Raw genomic sequence first — 15,650 nt, forward strand, 5'->3', positions numbered from 1 at the left:
GCTTTGGCAGAATTAGCTGGTGCAAAACTCTCTGGAGCCCTTGCAGATCTGGGACTTGGCAGGTGGTGTTGCCCAGTATGGGATGGATTGAATTCCCTGCCTGCTTTGGGGGTATTTCTCCCAAGAGCCCATTCTTCCTCAGCAATCCTGGCATGTGTGGGCTGGCTGGCGGAGGGTGGCTTTGCTCCGTGCTGTGTGATGTGTTGCTCGTGTGGTCTTGCTGGTGCTCTGGCTCTGGGAGGGACTGAACCCATTTTATACCTTGGTTATAAATCACAGAAGGGCCTAGAATGGGTGTCTGGGGGCATGTGGCCTGTGCTGGGTCCCAGGTTTCCAGTTGCTGAGTTGGCACAGGGTGAGGGAAACTGTCCTTTCACCCTGAACTTCACCTCCCCAAGCCAAACCATCATGATTGCCTGCGTGAGCCCATCTGACCGGGACTTCATGGAGACCCTGAACACGCTCAAGTATGCCAACCGGGCTCGCAACATCAAGAACAAGGTGGTGGTGAACCAGGACAAGACAAGTCAGCAGATCAGTGCGCTGCGGGCTGAGATCGCCCGCCTGCAGATGGAGCTGATGGAGTACAAGGCGGTGAGTGGTCGAGCGAGCCTGCAGAGGTGTGATGGAGGCAGGAGAAGAAAGCCACCTCCTTGTGTTTGAATTGGGGTGATTTTAGTGGGAAAGACCCTCCTGCCTACCATGCTCTGCCCCTATTGATAGGGGTGATTGCTAGGAGAGGTCAGGAGGCTTAAGAGATGGGAGCTCAGCTCCTGCCCTGCCACAGGCAGGACCTTGGGCAAGTCTCTTGGGGATGCTAAGGCAGGGAGAAGCCTTGAAGCATCTCTCACCCCCTGCCTCTTGAGCTCAGGCCTTCCTGGTCCTTAGATTTGTCCCTGCCCCTGCTTTGGTGGCTGAGGCTTCCCCCCAGGATGCAGTGGTGGGCCCCCATATTCCAGCTCGCTCTGCACTCAGGGACTCCCCTCCTGTCCCCACAGGGCAAGCGGGTCATTGGGGAGGATGGCACAGAGGGCTACAGCGACCTTTTTCGTGAGAACGCCATGCTGCAGAAGGAGAATAGCGCTCTGCGCATGCGGGTGAAGGCCATGCAGGAGGCTATCGATGCTATCAACAGCAGGGTCACCCACCTCATGAGCCAGGAGGCCAATCTGATGCTGGCCAAGGCAGGTGAGGCTGGGTTAGCGAGTGCATGGCACGGCGGGTCAGCCCAGCCAGCGTAGCTGGGATTGGTGCTGTGGTACAGCCCATGTCTTGCCTTGATCCACCTGCGCCTCTGCTCCTCCAGGTGATGGTAACGAAGCCATTGGTGCTCTCATCCAGAACTACATCCGGGAGATTGAAGAGCTGAGGTGAGCTGGGCATGGGAGCTGGTAAGTCACCTGGGTCCCTGGGCTGGTGGGTGCTGTGGTGGGATCTGAGCCCAGGTGTGGCTCACAGCTCCATGCCTCCAGCATCACTGGGGTGAGTTGTAAGCCCTGATGGAGTAGCAGCTGACTACACTGCTGCTACACTGGGGCTGTAGGAGTCCTGGCCTTGGTGCCAGACAGTGCTTTGGCCGTTGTCATGCTTTGTGTGGCCACTGATGGAGGGGGAGATCTTGGCGGGAGTGCCTAGTGTCTCCTAGGGACTGCTGGCCCCCCAGAGCTGCATTCATCCCAATCTCTTGTGTGATCCTGGGACCCTGTCTTGCAGCATCCTGACATTCTGACCCAGTATGAATGGGAATGGTTTTGTGGTGACTCTGTCCCTGGCTCACACCATCCTAAAACCCTCTGGGGACAGTGGGATGTCTCCTCTTTGACCACATCCCATCTCCACTCCCTAGGACGAAGCTCCTGGAGAGTGAGTCCATGAACGAGTCTCTGCGCCGCAGCCTCTCGCGTGTCTCTGCCCGTCCCCCGTACTCCATGGGCTCATCCCCAGCATCTGGCTTGGCTGGCCTGTGCAGCCCTGCTGCTCCAGTGGAGACGGAGGCCTCTGATGTCCTCCGACGGGCCAAGCAGGACCTGGAGCGCCTGAAAAAGAAAGAGAGGAGGCAACGGAGGAAAAGGTGAAGGCAGCTGCTGTGCAGTGTTGGGAAGGGGGAGGCTGCATGTTGGTCCATCTGTCCTTGTGGGATCAGGTATCCTGACTCCCCCATCCATGCTAAAGTCAGAGCACCAAGACAGAACCCAGATGCCTGGGTTCCCTTCCCAGCACTGCCTTGCCCTTGGTCTCCTTTTCCCCAACCACACAATCCTGGAGGCTGTTTTTCCCAAAGGGTCCAAAAGCAGGAGGCAAGGGGGGCCCTGGAAGGACCCATCCCTGGGCTCCCCCACACTGGGACTCACCAGCACCCTGTTCTCCCCCAGCCCGGAGAAGGAAGCATTTAAGAAGCGGCAGAAACTGCAGCAGGACAATGGGGAGGAGACAGATGAGAATGAGGTGGAAGAGGTGAGCGGGCTTCGTGCTTATACTGAGCAGGGTGTTTGGGTGTGGAACATTATCATCGCCCCATGTGGGAGAGGGACCAAGCCCAGCCTAGCGCTGCAAGCAGGCTGGAGAGGTCATGGAGCTGAGGACTCTGTGCTGCAGGAGCAGGGAGCTGGATGCTCCCCAGCCAGCCCTGCTGTGGAGCGAGGAGCCCACATCTTTTTGCGCTTGGTTTCAATAAGTGTAGGTGAAAGGGGGTTGGGTGATGCAGTTGCTGGTCAGCTGGGAGGGGATGAATGCAAGTATAGATGGGGCACAGAGCTGCTCCTTTCAATAGTGTACGCTGGGCGTCCAGAAATGGTGCTGCAGCCCCTGGACATCCTGTGTGGGAGGCTGAGTCCTGTTGTGGGGGCTACAGTCCATCACTGTGGGGTGAACTCAGGTTTAGAGGAGGGAAGAGCTGCAGAGAGAAGAGCAAGGCCATGCTGCAAGCTGAGGTTAGGCACTTGTGTCTTAGGAGGAGGAGGAACAGGATGAGAGTGGCTGTGAGGAAGAGGATGGACGTGAGGATGAAGATGAGGACTCAGGCAGTGAAGAGAGCCTGGTGGACTCGGACTCGGATGCAGAGGAGAAGGGTAAAGTGCGGAGCCACGTGTGCAGCCCCAGGGTATGGGGGTGTATTTGCTGGTGTCTCCTGGCACTGAGCTCTGGTCCTGGGAAGGGATCCGCTGGGATGCTGCAGCCACATCTCCTCTGGGGGGCTTGGAAAAGCATGAGGGTTGCTGCAGGGAGTCTCCAACACTTTTTGGGGTGCTGCCACTCCCCAGCGATGTGGGTTCCCATTGGCTCCCTCTGCTTGTGCTGTGGCTCAGTGAGGCCATAAGAGAGATGGTCCCCCATCCCTCCCAGCCTGACTGTCCCCCACCTGCCTCCAGCTGTGAATTTCCAGGCCGACCTGGCAGATCTGACTTGTGAGATAGAGATCAAGCAGAAGCTGATTGATGAGCTGGAGAACAGCCAGCGGCGCCTGCAGACCCTCAAGCACCAGTACGAGGAGAAGCTGATCCTGCTGCAGAACAAGATTCGGGACACACAGCTGGAGCGGGACCGGGTCCTGCAGAACCTCAGTGAGAATCCCCGCAGTGTTGGGCCCCAGTCCCTTCTCCTGCCCAGCTGACTCAGAGTTAAAGCATCCACCCCCTGCACGCCACACTCGCCCTGGTAGAGCTTTGCCATCTCCCTGTCTCTGCTTGAGCCCCTGGGACCCGCAAGACCCTTCTTGTCTTACCATGGGAGCGGGACTAGTCAGCTGGAGACATGGCTGGAAAGGATGCTGAGGCAAAGCCTCTTCTAACCTTGAAGTGGTGAACAAAACATGAGATGTGGGAGTACTTGGGGAAACTGATGTGCTGAGTGGCACATGAAGACCCCAAAAAACGGGTGTTATAGCTGATCTCTAGGATCAGCAGGGCAGGATCACCCATGCACATGGCTGTAGATCTAGATCTGCAGCTCCTCTCAGCCCAGCGACTGTGCTTTAACCCACTGTCCCCACCCTGCGCTGAGCCCTAACTCATCTCTTCCAGCAGGTTCCCCCAGACAGTCCCCCGCCTGTGATGGGGTCAAAGCAGAGGGGTGAGGGAGAGGTCTGGTGGGATGGGGAGGGAGGAGTGGTGGGTGCCTCCAGGCAGGGTGTGTAGGTGAAGGAGGAGCCCGGTGTGCGTGGCCATCTCAAGCCCTCTTCTCTCTCCCCCAGGCACTATGGAGTGCTACACGGAGGAGAAAGCCAACAAGATCAAAGCAGACTACGAGAAGCGGCTGAAAGAGATGAACCGGGACCTGCAGAAGCTCCAGGCAGCCCAGAAGGAGCATGCTCGCCTGCTCAAGAACCAGTCCCGCTACGAGCGGGAGCTGAGGAAGCTGCAGGCGGAGGTGGCCGAGATGAAGAAGGCAAAGGTACCTGGACATGCCAGGGCAGGGAGGACATCCCCTGGTCAAGTCTGTCTCTCTGCTCAGAAGTGATGTTTCCCACTCCTGGTGGCAAGTGCAGGACATCTGTCTCTCTGTTGGGTGGGTGGGTGCCCTGGGACAGTTGGGTGCCCGCACTGACGTGCGGTACCTTCCCGTTCCAGGTTGCGCTGATGAAGCAGATGCGGGAGGAGCAGCAGCGGAGGCGGCTGGCAGAGACAAAGAGGAATCGGGAGATTGCACAGCTCAAGAAGGAGCAGCGCCGGCAGGAGGTGAGAGCCCAGCCCACACACGTGCTGCTGGATGTCCCTGTGCAGACGGAAACTGGGCTGGCTGGGAATGGATGTTTGTCCTGCTCTGAGGTGCTCATAAATACCAGTTGGTGAAGCTTGGGGCCCTGCTGCAGCCATGGCCTGGCCAGGGGCTGTGCAGCCCCAGCAGAGCACACCTGGCTGAATGGCTCCCAAGGGCTTCCCACAGCTCCCAGCGTGGCTGTGGGAGATGCTGGGAGCTCCCCACCGTGCGTAAGGGGCAATGTGCCATCAGGGCCAGCCTCGAGGCTGGAAACCTGCTCACTGTTAAAATCAGGAGTGAGACTGTTAGTGCCAAATTAACTGCCCCAGACTTTGGTGGTGGGAGCCCCAGGACTCCAACCATCGCTGGGGTGTCTGGGCAGGACCCCAGGGATCGATCTCTCTCATGCAGTTTCAGATCCGGGCTCTGGAGTCTCAGAAGCGGCAGCAGGAAATAGTGCTGAGGAGGAAAACCCAGGAGGTGAGAGGCAGGGGGGATTTGCTTCCATGTAGCCTCCAGTCCCCGTGGGGGTCCTGGCCCCAGTGCTTGGCTCAGAGACACCCTGTGCTCCAGACAGAGCCAGCTCTGGGAGTGGGTTTTCCAAAAGGGTGGGAGGATTTTTACAGCTCAGTAACCTGGTGGGAGATGGTTGCAGGCAGCAGAGGAATTACCCATCTCCTGGGATAGCTGAGCCCGGCGGCAGGGGATGGGCTATGAGGGAGAAGGGGGAAACCCATGAGGCACAAATGACCTGGGGCTTTGGGTCTCCAGAGCTCCTGCTCTTGGTCCCACAGGGACCTGGGGGTGACTGCGACAGGTTTGGACTGGGGACACCCGTCTGACACCCCCTCCTCCGCCCCTTCCCTGGGCAGGTCTCAGCACTGCGCCGTCTCGCCAAGCCCATGTCAGACCGGGTTGCCGGCAGGACGAGCCAGAAGTCGGCCATGCTGGATTCAGGCGCAGAGGTCTCGGCCAGCACCACCTCCTCCGAGCCTGAGTCTGGTGCTCGGTCCGTCTCCAGCATCGTGCGCCAGTGGAACAGGAAAATCAACAACTTCCTGGGAGACCCCTCGTCCTCCGTGAATGGGGCTCGGCCCACCAGGTCAGGGCAGGGACTGTGTGGATGAGTGATGAGGCATCCCAGGACTCCCACGTCTGGCTTTTGGCTGGTGGTGGAGTTTGAAGGCCAGCTTCTTATTGTGCGTTTGGCCGGTGTTAAATCACTGACCAGTGACAGGCTGTGCTGGCAGCGTGTGACTGACTGTCACCTGGGCTTGAGCCCAGTGCTGGCCTTCCATGAGTGTTAAATGCCACAGCACAAACCCTGCTGGGCTCATCTTTCGTTCCTCTTTTTGCTAAGGGGCAATGGAAAAGTTGGCCAATCCAGAAATGGTGCAGATGCCTCCTCCGCTCCTGGCCAGCCAGAGACCAGGCATCCTTTTGGAGCAAGCACAGCTTTCCAGGCGTGGTGTGGCCAGTTGCCCATATGTGCCTCTTCTACCCTCTGGCTGTAGGAAGAAGTTCCCCAAGAAGGGGACAAGCCAGACCTTCAGCAAAGCCGCCCGCCTCAAGTGGCAGTCGCTGGAGCGGCGCATCTTTGACATTGTCATGCAGAGGATGACCATCGTCAACCTGGAGGCTGACATGGAGCGGCTCATCAAGGTGACCATGGCACTTGGGACAGAAAGTGCTGGGTGGTGGGTGCGGGGCAGGGGGACCGCCATGCCAACAGTGCCAATCCCCCTCCCTTTTCCCCCAGAAACGCGAGGAGCTGGCGCTACTGCAGGAAGCATTGCTGGGCAAGAGGGCGAAACTGCAGGCAGAGAGCCCCAAGGAGCAGAAGGGGCTGCAGGAGCTGAACGAAGAGATTGAGGTGCTGGGAGCCAACATTGACTATATCAACGACAGCATTTCTGACTGCCAGGCCACCATCATGCAGATCGAGGAGACCAAGGTAGGTGGCTGGACTGGGCCCAGCTGGCAGGGAGAGAGCAGGAGCATCCCTGGGAGGTGAGAGTGGCTTTGGGTACGGCCAGGCTGGGTGTCCCGCAGTCCTCTGAGCTGTGTCACACACTCGATGGGGCTGCACCTGCATAGTCACTTCTCATTAGGTGGTTAATTGTGGAGCAGAGTGCTGCCAGGTCCTTGCATGTCCATGGACAGGCTGCTGGTGCCCTGCACCTCACCACCCTCGGATTGCAGGGAAGCTGCATCCCCTGTCTGGCCTGTGGGGCTGGCGGTCACTTGTCCCTGTGGGAGTTTTGTGTGGTGGTAACATCTCAGAGAGGACTGGCTTTTCTTCCAACAGAAATCCTGCAGGTTTTGTGTCCAGTTTTGACACTGGGCATGTTGCAGAGATGCCGTGCAGCTCCCAACTCCCCTCTAGTGGCTGCGGCCTGGGCTGGAGGCTGTGTACTGTCCCTGGCTTGTCCCTAGCTGTCACCTAGATTGATGGGGAAGAAGGGGCTGTTGTTAGTTCACACTAACCTTTGGGACAGTGACTTGATCTGCTGTGGATTTGGGTGAGGCTGGTGTCTGCAGATTGGTGTCTAATTAAGTGTTGGCACCAGGATTTCTGTAGCAACACAGGAGCCCTTCAGGTTGCGTTGGCCATCTCCATGGCCAGATCTCCCCAGTAGTCACTTGGGCAGACTGAGGAGGGCGAGCGTCAGCACTGGGCAGTGCGGGCAGGGCAGTGGGTATGCTGAGCTGGCCACAGAACCTGTCCTACCCCGAACAGCAAAGCTTCCCCACTGCATCCAATGCCCGTCCCTCCACATTTCAGGAGGAGCTGGACTCCACGGACACCTCAGTGGTGATCAGCTCCTGCTCCCTGGCTGAAGCCCGACTCCTGCTGGACAACTTCCTGAAGGCCTCCATTGACAAGGTGCGGGGCCACGTCAGGACCCAGATGCGTGAGAGGATTTCTCGCAGCTGGGGAGGGGAGCAGGGTGCCAGGGTAGAGACATGGTGGCGAGGACCCGAAGCACCCGCCTGAGGCCCGGCATGGCCATCCTTCCCCAGGGGCTGCAGGTGGCACAGAAGGAGGCCCAGATCCGCCTGCTGGAGGGGCGCCTGAGGCAGACGGACATGACCAGCTCCTCGCAGAACCACGCTATTCTGGATGCCCTGCGGGAGAAGGCCGAGTTGCACCCTGAGCTGCAGGCCCTGATCCACAATGTCCAGCAAGGTGGGACCCTGGGCTGGTGCATCCTCAGACAAGGCATGCTGCCTGCAGGGCAAGGTGCCCCACTCATGCCAGCCCCCCAAGGAGCACCTGGAGGTGCCATAGCTGGGACCTGCATGCTCAGGGCTGCCCTGAGGGCGATGACGGGGGTGGGATGTGTGCTCTAGCCACCACACAACAGGGACAAGGACTGGGTCCCCCCTGCCAACTGCCTGGGCTGCCCGCTCTGCCACCAGTTCAGACAGGGCTTGGCATGATGGGGTCCCCTCTGCACTGCTGATGCACTGTCTCCCCCTGCACAGAGAATGGCTACACGAGCACGGACGAGGAGGTCTCAGAGTTCAGCCTGGCTTCAGATGGGAGGTGAGCACCCAGTCCAGCCCTGCCTGAGCTGGTGGTGGCTGAGGAGGCCAGGGGTGGGGTAGGATGTCTGGTGCCACCTGTGGGACCTCGCAGATGGACATGGATGGACAAGCCTAAGCTTTCCTGTGGTGCCCAGCCCTTGGGGAGGGAAGCAGAGATGTCTCTTAGACTCCAGCAGGGAGTGAAGACTAGGTCATCCCTTGGAGAAAGGGTGCTGGGAAGCAGGGAGCGACCCAAGGAGTCTGGTGGGCTGGTGGCAATCAGCTCTTTGAAAGGAGTTTGGCACTGAAGATCCATCTTTGCTCCCTTCTCCTTGCAGTATCTCCCAGTCTTTCACCATGAAGGGCTCAGCAAGCCAGGATGACTTTAAGTTCAAGGTTAGTTGGCTTTTCTGTGTGGCCTCGTCACAGGGAATGGGAGGAGGGATGGAGGGGCATGTTGTTCAGTGATGCTCCAGGCCTCTGCTCTGTAATCTGACTCTTGGAGAGCCAGGACTGGCATAAGGCAGTATGGCTAGTCTCTGGGTGGGGTTACTCTAGGCAAGGGGGAACCAAGGCCTGCTGGTGCTGTGGTCCTCTGAAGCACCAAAAACTTGGGAAACATCCACCACATCACACCCTGCAGATTTGAGTGGGCACCAAGGAGGTCCTTGTGCAATGCTGCATCCATTGTGGGCAAAGGTGGAGGAAAATGTCTGTTGTTCTGCACAGGCTGTCACATCTGCTTAGAGTATGGAGAGCTGGCACTGTGATGAGCATCCCAGCATGATACAGGGGGAACTCAACCTCCTGTGGCCAGAGAGCATGAGCTCTTCCACCCCACAGCTCTCTGGCTGCTGCTGCTGTCCTCCCCCTGTGCTGCCTGTGCCTGAGCACTCTGCCCTGCTCTAGGGAGAGCCCAAGCTCTCAGGGCAGATGAAGGCAGTGTCGGCTGAGTGTCTAGGACCCACACTGGACGTCTCCACCAAGAACATCACCAAGTCCTTGGCATCGCTCATGGAGATCAAAGAGGATGGGATCAGCTTCTCCATCCGAGATCCCTATTACAAGGAGAAGGTGTCACGCACCATCAGCCTGCCCACGCGAGGAAGTACCTTGTGAGCATGGGGTGATGGGTCTCTGGGCATTGGGAGGCTCATGGAGTCATGGGCCATCAGGTGGGAAGCTGTGCTCTGGCTGTGGACTTGCAGAGCAGTGAGGGTGAGCCCAATCCTGCATCTATCCAGACTTGTTTGCAGCAAGCAGTGGTGGATTTCTCCAGCGGGACTTGGAGAGTGTCTAGGAGTGTGTTGGTATCCCCTGCAGATGGAGAGAAGGGTACTTCAGAAGGAGGGAAAGAAGGGGGGCATGCAAGGTTCCCTGAATCACTGCCCTGGGTTATCGGCCTTCTTGAAGGCTTCTTGAGTTGTCAAAAGCCTCCGCGCTCATGCGATGACTTGAGGCATCCTCTGATCTTGTGATTGTGACTCCAGGGCAGCCCAACTTCTCCATTTCCTCTCCTGGGGAAGGATGTGGGTGTTCATCATGGAGGGATCCCAGCTGTGCTCTGTTTCACTTGCTTTAGTCCCAGGCAATCTCGTGGCTCAGACACTTCGCCTCTGACAAGGAGGAAATCCTATGACCGTGGGCAACCTGCCAGGTGAGCTTGAAGCTGGAGAAATGGCAACATGGGCAGGGGGAAACTGGGTGGCCCAGACAAGTGGTCCAGTGCTGGCTGGACCAGCTCTTGCTGGGCCCTGCTGTGCCAGGCAGCTGCCAGGTGAGCAGTTCCCAAATCATGTGTCCCTCTAATCTTTCCTGTTTCAGGCCTCCAGATGTTGGCTTCACACCTCCCTCATCCCCCCCCACCCGTCCACGCAACGACCGCAATGTCTTCTCCCGTCTCACAAGCAACCAGAGCCAGGGGTCTGCCTTGGATAAGTAAGTCCTGGTGGGGTGGGAGGGTCGGAGTGAGGGGGACCCATAACATAACAGCAAATGGCATGTACTGGGTTCCACAGTGGGGTGTAGGAGCACAGGACCTGGGTCGGCTCCAGCCAGCCTTCTGCCACCATTTTCACTCCCTGCTCTTTTCTGTGAGGGAGCCGATGCCCTTCAAGGGCTATGCTGGACCCTGCCTGCTGTGTGTCCCCTCCAACCTGGCCACTTGCAGGAGCTCGCAGTCCTGGCCTCTGGCTAAGCCCTACTGGGAGAAAGAGCGGTGCCAGACAGACCACTGGAAAAAGCTATGGAGCAGAATGGGATGAAGTGGGATGCCGACAGACTGGCACCAACCCACAAATGCTGCTCCAGCCTCCCAGCCTCCCCCTGCAGCAGGTCAGGCAGCTGCCCTCAGCTCGGAGCATTGCTAGCAGCGCTGACGTTCCCTGATGGAGACCTGCTGTCTGATCCTCACATGCCCTCCTGCTCCTCTGCTCTCTCCCCTGGTTGTCCATGTGTGCTTCTCTTTCTCCCTCTCTCCCTTCCTCCTCTCTGTCCTACACTGGCTTGGATGCAATAACAATCCTCCATCTCTGATTCCTCTGCTGCCTCTTCTAGTCTGGGTTTTCTCTCCCATAATCCTGCTAATTTTCTGCCCCTAGGTCTGATGACAGCGATTCCTCTGTCTCGGAGGTGCTGAGGTATAGACAACTTTCTATTTATTATCCCTTTCTCCTCCTCCTCTCTGTCTCACGAGTCTGCTCTCCCTTGTCCCTGCATGCTCCACCCGCACCTTGCTGCTCTCCCCCAACTCCCAGCTTGTGTGTGCTGTCCTCTGTTGGCATGCCACCTCTGGTGTCTGATGCTGTCCCCTCGGTTGCAAGTTTGTTCCTTCTCTGATTAGCCCTTGGAAGCGTGATGCTGGGCTCACCTATGGGCACTGGCTGATTTGGGGTGGCAGCATGTTCTCCTCCACCTCTGATGGGTTCTCGTCAGTATGATGCCACCATGTCCCATCCCGTTGCCCAGCTCTCCAGCAGGATGGTGTGATGCTGAGGAAGGGGGCAAGCAATCCTGGGCACTCCCAGTGTGTCCTTCTTGCAAGCATCTTCCAGGCAGATATCTCCAGGTGCTCCCCACACCTGGTTGTGCTTCCCTGTGGGTAGGTAGATCTCTCTCCCAAAGAAACCAAGTCAGATTGTGGTGCAGAGCTCAGCCTTGGGGTTAAGGTGCTCCTGGGCTTGTCCCACTGCACCATCCCGCCTGCAGAGGTTTCCCAACATGAAGGCCACCTTTCCCCCATCCTTGAGGAACATCAGCCCTCCAGCACCTGGTTGTCCCCTCACCTTGACCATGCCATGAGATCCCGCAGGCACCCAGTCACAGGGGAGGTGGCACCAGACAAGTCTGTGCTGTATCACCTTGGGCACTTTGCAGTCAGGCAGCAACACAAAGTCCATCGATAACATCTCACCCAGAGGAGCCAGGGTTCCCATTTAGATTAGAACACTAGGGGTCAGGGGAGGGCTGTTTAATTTGAGTTTGCTTACTGAGAAAGAAAGCTCACATGCATGTGATTTCCAAACCCAAATTAATGAGCCTGTGTTTGTCCTCATGACTAATGCGACCTTATGTGGCCTTGGGCGTGCCCTTCTCCAGCCCTGTGCCTCAGTTTCCCTGCCTATAAGAAGAGGCTAGTACAACCCAGGACCCCATGGCCACGGGGAGGCTGTGCTTTGGGATGCCAGCTGGGGAGAGCTGTTGGTGGCCATGCACACTGGGTGGATAGGGCTGGGCGGTTGGTCCTCAGCACCCCGAGCGCTGCTGAAGTGGAGGGGACTGACAGATGCTGTGTCCAGAGGGACAGGCAGCAGATGTCCCTTGGAGGGAGGTTTGGCAGGGATAGGTCCTCTCCTGCCCAGAGCCAGCGGTGGGTGCAGGGCTTCCACAGGGATGCTGGGTGCAAATGCCTGTGCTGTCCTTTGTCACCCTTCTGGTCTTATGTGAAGGGGTAGGGCCCAGTCTCCAAATGTCACCAGCCACAGGTTGACAGCCCCCAAGGAACTGGGGTGCTGGATATTGGTACCCTGAAACATTTATCCCGGCAGAGCTTAAGGCTGGAGAAGGTGCGGTTTGTCCCAAACTGACCTGAGGACCGATAAGCTGGCTCCTTGGGTCTGCTGGCCAAGCATGAGAGGTTCAGCAGGAGAGCAGAGACCACTGGGCAGACCCCCTTTCCCAGTCCGTACTGCTGGGGCAGAGGCAGTAGGCAGGGACTGCTCCTGGGGAGATTCCTGGGGTTTCCATGAAGACCTGTGCTCAGACATGCCAGCTTCAGATGGAGGGGCCATCACACTGCCAGGCGGTGGAAGATGGTTGGGGTGAGGCAGCTCTTGCTCTCCCATGCCCCTGAGACTGTGTAGCGTGGTACCTTTCCACACACACCCCACCGTGCTTGTTCTTTCTTTCCCACGCAAGGGGCATCATTAACCCGGTGGGTGGCACCAAGAATGCCCGGACAGCCCCGCTGCAGTGTGTCTCTGTGGCAGAAGGACACACCAAGCCTGTGCTCTGCCTGGATGCCACCGACGAGCTGCTTTTCACTGGGTCCAAAGGTGTGTGATGGACAGAGGATGTGGGGATCGCTGGCCTGCAGACGCTATGGGAGCAGGTCGGCACGGGGGAATACGTGAAGTGCTGGGCACCATGGGGATGGTTCCTCCTGGGCCTCTTTTCTGTCCTCAGTGTTGAGCCTTGCCCTGCACTGCCCTGGTGGTGGGGCTGGCTGGCTCCTTTCCGCTGGCCCTGTGGGTGGTGGGAGGCAATGCTCAGAAGGGGTATGGCCCACAAGCCACCGTGCTCACCGCCCCCCCAGCCTGACACTCTTGCATGTGTTCTTTCTCCCGTAGACCGGAGCTGCAAAATGTGGAACCTGGTGACGGGCCAAGAAATTGCTTCCCTCAAGGGTCACCCAAACAACGTGGTTTCCATCAAGTACTGCAGCCACACAGGGCTGGTGTTCACTGTGTCGACGTCATACATCAAAGTGTGGGACATCCGGGACTCAGCCCGGTGCATCCGCACCCTCACGTACGTGGCAGGCAGGAGCAGCTGTGGGGGAACCTGGGCACTTTGGGCATCTCTGGCTTTGCGGAAGCCAGTCCCAGGACCTGCTGGGGCTGGGGACAGGGCCAAGTACCATCTGCTTTAGTGCCAGTTTGCAGTACTGCATCCTTAGACTGGAGAGTTGGGAGAGAGCTTGGGGTGAGTGGACCCCTGGGGACCTCCTGCAGCAAAAGCTCAGGATAAAGAGCTTTGAAGAGATTTGCAGCTCCTTCTGGGGGTGGCCAAGAGAGCTAGCAGCTCTGTAGAGGAGGCACAGCCCCTAACAGCATCATGGCTGAGTAAAGCACAGGCTTTCCAGTGGGAAACTTGGATCATTATGAGGACTTTGAGGACCAGAAAGGAGCATGGGACAGGCTGGCTGTGGTCTGCCAGTCTGGAGCAGGGCTCAAATGTTAGGGGAATATGGCAGGGCAGGGTTACCAGCTTGATCCAGCATACAGCTCCTTTCTCCATCCAGCCTTGGCTCATCTGCCTTGGCCTGAAGGTGATTCTTCCTTGGTGCAGAGGCCAAATACTTCTGGGTCCCTGTGCTGACTGCCAGCACTAGCCAGCTCTTCCTGCAGGAAGCAAAGAGGAATGGGAGGAGAGAAGAGCAGCTCTCAAATGGAAACCAGGGCAGGGTGCTCCCGTGTCAGGCACACACCTGACATCCTTGGCTCCCTCTGCAAGCAGGACACTGGCCTAGGGCACAGAGGTCTTGTTGATTCCATTGTGGCCAGAGAGATGGTGATAACTCTATGGCCTTTCCCTGATGTGAGACCCACCTGGGCCAGCCTGGAGCCAACAGCCCCACAAGGTTCACCCGTGTGGCCTCAGTGGCTCTGATCTCTGCTCATCCTCCCCCCTTGACCTCTCTCTCCCGTAGATCTTCTGGACAGGTGATCTCTGGGGATGCATGTGCCGGGACCACCACCCGCACTGTCACCAGTGTGCAGGGGGAACACCAGATCAACCAGATTGCTCTCAACCCCACTGGCACCATGCTCTACGCTGCCACTGGTAACTCTGTCCGCATCTGGGAGCTGAGCAGGTGAGTGGGTAGTGCTGGGGTGGGCAGGACAGCTTACAGATGTTGATTGGACACTGTTGGCTCAGAGGGGCCTGAAAGACACCTCCTAGGGAAAGTGAAAGCCTTTTTAGCAATGGAAGTTGCCTGGAGTAAGGACTTTCAGGACCCTTTCCTATTCGTCTCAAGGGGTGATGAGGAGCAATGGAACTACTTGGGATGGGGGGATTGTCTGTGAGCTGGGAAGAGCTTAGAAGGAGAGGGAAGACATGTGTGATGAGCAGCAGTACCCCCCTGCTTTTGCCCTTGCCCCCCTCCTTGCTGGGCGGGCACTGTGCTGCTGACCCCTTGCTGCAGCCTAGGCTCTGTAGCCAGATGCTGGCGTGCCCCAAGGCTGCCTTCCTCTCCTGGCATCACTAAGAAGAGGGGTGTCCCTGCTCACAATCCCTCAAAGGAGGGAACAATCCCTACGGGGGTGCTCCAGGGCTGTGGGGGTCTTTGCCTGGGGGAGTCCCTTGGAGGAGCTTTGGCCACCTGGGAAGGGGCTGGCTGACCCATGATATTGACCTCAGGTTGCAGCCCATCGGGAAGCTGAGTGGCCACATCGGACCTGTGATGTGTCTCACAGTAAACCAGACGGCGAGCAACCACGACCTGGTGGTCACAGGCTCCAAAGATCACTACGTCAAGGTACTCTCCCCTGGGGAGGGAAGCCCAGATGTTAGCGACCCCTAAGGTCTCTTCTCTCCTCCTGAAATCTGAGCCCAGATTCTGTTTTCACCTCTGCATGTGAGGTTTTTGCATATCTCCTCACCCCAGATCTTGCCTTTTGCTTGATCCACAATACAAATGCACCTTTGGAGATGGATTTGCATTTCTCATCCCTCAGGCTCTGGTGGTACGTGCATGTTATGGCTGACCCAGATGAGCAGCTTACCCTGTTCTGCTCAATTCTCCTCCCCGATACAGATGCTTTGCACCTGCTTGTTCACAGCTCCAGCAGAGCAAGAGCTTGTTCCTTCCTTTTAGTTTTTTGTTGATTTTTAGCAGGTTAAATTGAAGCTGGCACCAGGGGGAGTGAAGAGGGATGGTGAGATAATGAGGGAGGCAGGATCCCACTCTTCTGACAGCTGCAAGCTGTTAGCTTGGCTCATGGAGGTGTGCGAAAGCTCACCATGAGTAAAATGCAGCAGAATGGGGGCTGCCTCTGCTGGCAGACCTCCCCTGATGGTGGCAGGACCCCTGGAGAGACCTCAGCCCCAAGAAAGCCTCCACTGGCCAATGCCCACTCCCCTTTCCAGGATCACTCTGGGTCCCCTGGGCCTAGAAAACAGAGGGTGATGTCCAAGTTCTC

The 15,650-nt window shown here is 57.8% G+C and overlaps 1 protein-coding gene across 4 annotated transcripts in view; it reads left to right on the plus strand.

Moving 5' to 3' along the window:
* The window catches only part of KIF21B (kinesin family member 21B), a 43,023-nt gene that overhangs the window by 20,137 nt on the left and 7,236 nt on the right, over positions 1-15,650 (plus strand). For 2 of the 4 annotated variants that reach the window (XR_012632139.1, XM_074893604.1), the window contains exons 8-32: positions 399-594; positions 999-1,188; positions 1,307-1,370; positions 1,847-2,071; positions 2,373-2,454; positions 2,951-3,068; positions 3,369-3,560; positions 4,190-4,389; positions 4,566-4,673; positions 5,107-5,175; positions 5,568-5,797; positions 6,210-6,357; positions 6,455-6,649; positions 7,481-7,582; positions 7,720-7,885; positions 8,185-8,245; positions 8,565-8,622; positions 9,136-9,341; positions 9,809-9,883; positions 10,051-10,164; positions 10,827-10,865; positions 12,643-12,779; positions 13,074-13,254; positions 14,156-14,320; positions 14,869-14,986. Coding sequence is in view for 2 of the 4 variants with exons in the window: in XM_074893604.1 (XP_074749705.1) it covers positions 399-594; positions 999-1,188; positions 1,307-1,370; positions 1,847-2,071; positions 2,373-2,454; positions 2,951-3,068; positions 3,369-3,560; positions 4,190-4,389; positions 4,566-4,673; positions 5,107-5,175; positions 5,568-5,797; positions 6,210-6,357; positions 6,455-6,649; positions 7,481-7,582; positions 7,720-7,885; positions 8,185-8,245; positions 8,565-8,622; positions 9,136-9,341; positions 9,809-9,883; positions 10,051-10,164; positions 10,827-10,865; positions 12,643-12,779; positions 13,074-13,254; positions 14,156-14,320; positions 14,869-14,986 (3,439 nt within the window). In the remaining 2 variants the exon portion in view is untranslated. The remainder of the gene's footprint in view (positions 1-398; positions 595-998; positions 1,189-1,306; positions 1,371-1,846; positions 2,072-2,372; positions 2,455-2,950; positions 3,069-3,368; positions 3,561-4,189; positions 4,390-4,565; positions 4,674-5,106; positions 5,176-5,567; positions 5,798-6,209; positions 6,358-6,454; positions 6,650-7,480; positions 7,583-7,719; positions 7,886-8,184; positions 8,246-8,564; positions 8,623-9,135; positions 9,342-9,808; positions 9,884-10,050; positions 10,165-10,826; positions 10,866-12,642; positions 12,780-13,073; positions 13,255-14,155; positions 14,321-14,868; positions 14,987-15,650) is intronic. The other 2 variants (XR_012632140.1, XM_074893605.1) reach the window with 1 other exon arrangement.

This window comes from Strix uralensis, chromosome 24 (genome assembly GCF_047716275.1).
Source record: "Strix uralensis isolate ZFMK-TIS-50842 chromosome 24, bStrUra1, whole genome shotgun sequence".
Lineage (NCBI taxonomy): Eukaryota > Metazoa > Chordata > Aves > Strigiformes > Strigidae > Strix > Strix uralensis.